This window comes from Wasmannia auropunctata, unplaced genomic scaffold, assembly GCF_000956235.1.
Source record: "Wasmannia auropunctata unplaced genomic scaffold, wasmannia.A_1.0 LD336074.1, whole genome shotgun sequence".
Taxonomy (NCBI): domain Eukaryota; kingdom Metazoa; phylum Arthropoda; class Insecta; order Hymenoptera; family Formicidae; genus Wasmannia; species Wasmannia auropunctata.
The window spans coordinates 888189-891286 of record NW_012026816.1 but is presented as its reverse complement, the minus strand read 5'-3'; the positions used below and the strand labels follow the sequence as shown (position 1 = coordinate 891286).

Below are 3098 nucleotides of genomic sequence, written 5' to 3'. Positions count from 1 at the left end.
GCTGCCGGAAGGACCGGCGAGCGACACTTGTGCTGTGGTCGCGTGTGAGGCAGGACGCAGGATCCCGTAGTTGCCGAGTGCGAAAGACGTTGAGAGAGAACATCCTCTGTAGCTGCCGCTCTTGGTGAGACGAACGTTAACGCTTATAATTGTCAGCCGCCGGTCTCATTGTCGGGCGGATCGCGCTATTTCAGTTTCGTTGTCCGCGTAAATGTGTGCCCGTGTGTAGAGTCCGCGTGTGCCATCCGCCCGGCATAGAGTTGCGCGTATCGAGTAGAGAATTATGCGCTCGCCTTGCCACAGCCGGGTCATTTGTGCGTTATTTATATGTTATTTTGTGTTTCTTGCGCGTTATTGAGTGTTCGAATCATTGCGTGTTCGCGTGCCGAGTGTCGGCAGTACTTAGAGTTATCGCGACGCCACGTGGCGTGTGATCCGTCGTACGCCGTGCGAGGCGTACTCGCGTGCAGCGACAAGAGATTTTCGCGGATTTAAAGTAGCGTAAGAACGAAGCTCGTACACCCGTCATCTCCGGGAGCGTTTCCGGACGTGCGAATTGCGACCTCGGCGATACCGCCGACGGCTGCCGCGGCGTTAGTCGCGGCCGAACGAATCACGTGTAAATTCCAGCACACGCAAATATATTCTTTAACCATTGTTAATGTTACAGAAATTTCGAGTGTTTTATCTCGCCCTTGCTCTTCCACATTCCTCCGCACCCTACGAACCGCCCCTCTACCGCGTTCTAGATTTCAATTCCGCGTGATAATTCGAAGGGTGGCACGCCCGCTCGTGCCTGGCGCCCAACTTCGCGTTTTTTGGATGTTGTGCAATTGCGAGTTACGGTAATCGTTGTCTTTAGCCGGATCTTGTAGTCCGACACTTGAGAAAGTGCGGTCACAATGCATATATAGTATCATGTAGTACTTGGCCAGGCCACTAGAGGCGTGGAGATCGTTTCTTGTTCCCATCGTCTAACACGGTACTTGCGCTTTTCCTAGTATATATTCTGTGGGATCTCGTTCCCCGGAGGAGTGCCGTGCGTTTATGTTGGTAGCGGATGGATGTTCCCGTTAGCTCGTCCCAGGAGTGCGGCCGAGAACTCTCGACGGAGGCTCAGCAAGCTGCGACCCCCCGGTTTTGCGGCTCCTCAGGTCGGTGCGGTTCGGGAATTTCGGGGTGGCCGAGAATTTTCGGCGGAGGCCCAGCAAGCTGCGACCCCAGGAGATGGATACCTTGGCGAGGATTCGGGTGTTCGCCAAGTTCTCCGGATTGTGTCTTCTCCTCAGCGTTTTTGGGCTTTTATAGCTCCCAGTCGCTGAGTTCGAGCCCGTTCGGGGCCGTTCGGCTAGTTCCGGCGCTACTGGTTAGGCGGGAGCGGCGACGCGGCGCCCTGTGGCGCCGCCGAGCGGTTTTCGTACGGGCGGCGCTGGCGGGCGCTGCGCAGGCGCCCGCGGCGGTCCTTGCTGACGTCACAAGTTCGAACGGCTCAGCCGTTCGCGCGATTTCTTTGGCGTAATTGTTGGCGCTGAGCGCCCTGCGTCCGACCGGTGGTTGTCAGAGACGATTTGAGGGGATCGTCACAATATGTATGTATACACATTATTATACTTACATGCTGTATACTGATGTCAAAAGATATAACTGATTAATGATAACTAATATAACTGTTTAACTAATATAACTGATATAACTGATTAACTGATTAATTGTCATTTCTTTTTTCTTATTTTCCGAAGTGAAATCCGGATAATACGTATAGCATGTAACAATTTTGGGTCACTATGGTTATATTGGTTATCGTCGGTGTGTCACTTGACAACGCTCGCTTGGCGAGAGTTGGGCGGCTTCGGAAAAAAAATAAACAACTACAGAAATTTGTTGCTACCAAGAAACAGAAATGCTATGTAACGAGATTTTAGGAAATCTTTATTCCAAATAAAATGTTTAAATATCGAAGTGTTGAGCGTGTCCGAAAATATCGGGCATTAAAGAAAATGCGAACTGTTTCTCCTGAAAGTAATAGTGAACCCGAAAACATACGTATGTATATAATTAATATACCTATTAATATATCAAATATGCCAGAGCAGAAATTCTTGAAGGGTCCTGTTTGGGTTCTTATTAGAATGCCCTAATATCCGATCAGGTGTTCAGAAATAGATAAAAGGTGTGTCTCAAGGATCGATTTCCTTTTGGACATCTTTCAAGCCTTTGTAAAAAATTTTGTCAATTATTGCATGATTACAAGCGAATGTCAGCACATTAACGAATAAGCACGTTAATGAATAAAAATTTGGTTTAAACGACATTATACGAAGTTAGCAACGTTATCGAAATGCATTTATTTAATTCACTAGGTATTGTTTTATACAACTTCATTTGTGTCATCACAGTGAAAAAAGTGTCTCGCAAAATGACATCACGTAAGTAATAAATTCTAACAGATATATTTGACATACAATGTCTTTTTACTTTAATAGAGATATTAATAAAAGTATTACATTCATTTTTATAGAAGAACTTTTTTCAGAAGAAGAGGAGAATACAATGGAGATCAAGGATGTGCCACCGCTGCAACATGCGGTGCAACTGTTGCAGCAGCAACAAATAAATAAAAAAAAAGAGTTACTACAGTTGCACACAGCTGTGCATTTGCAACAGCAACAATTACAAAAGTTGCAACAGCAACTGTTGCAAATGCAACGCGAACAGACACGGAACCAGCCGCGGAACGAGCCGCGGAACGAACCGCAGAATCAGCCAGCTAGCAACCAGCAGCCGCTCGAGCAACAGCAGCAGCAACATACTGCATACAATATGTACTTATATCATTTTTAGAACTGTTATAAACAGTAAATATTTCAATGCTGTTTCAGTGATAATATACTGATTCAAACAGTAAATGAAAATGGATTAAAATTTTAAATCATGGATTAAAATATTACTATATTTACTATATTTTACAATATTTTATAATATTGTTCAAATTCTTTTTGTTTCAGAAGTTTGACGTGGTCGAGGACGCGGAAGGTCTAGAGCACGGTGGTATGCCCAACGAGGCCGCGGAATGGATGGAAAAAGACAATATCCCATAA

At 45.6% G+C, this 3098-nt stretch overlaps 1 protein-coding gene across 1 annotated transcript in view; it reads left to right on the top strand.

Moving 5' to 3' along the window:
• The window catches only part of LOC105449735 (transcription factor TBF1-like), a 7439-nt gene extending 4341 nt beyond the window's left edge, over positions 1 to 3098 (top strand). Inside the window, exons 4-6 of the mRNA XM_011689118.1 lie at positions 2519 to 2822; positions 2880 to 2901; positions 3006 to 3098. Coding sequence (XP_011687420.1) covers positions 2519 to 2822; positions 2880 to 2901; positions 3006 to 3098 — 419 coding nt within the window. The remainder of the gene's footprint in view (positions 1 to 2518; positions 2823 to 2879; positions 2902 to 3005) is intronic.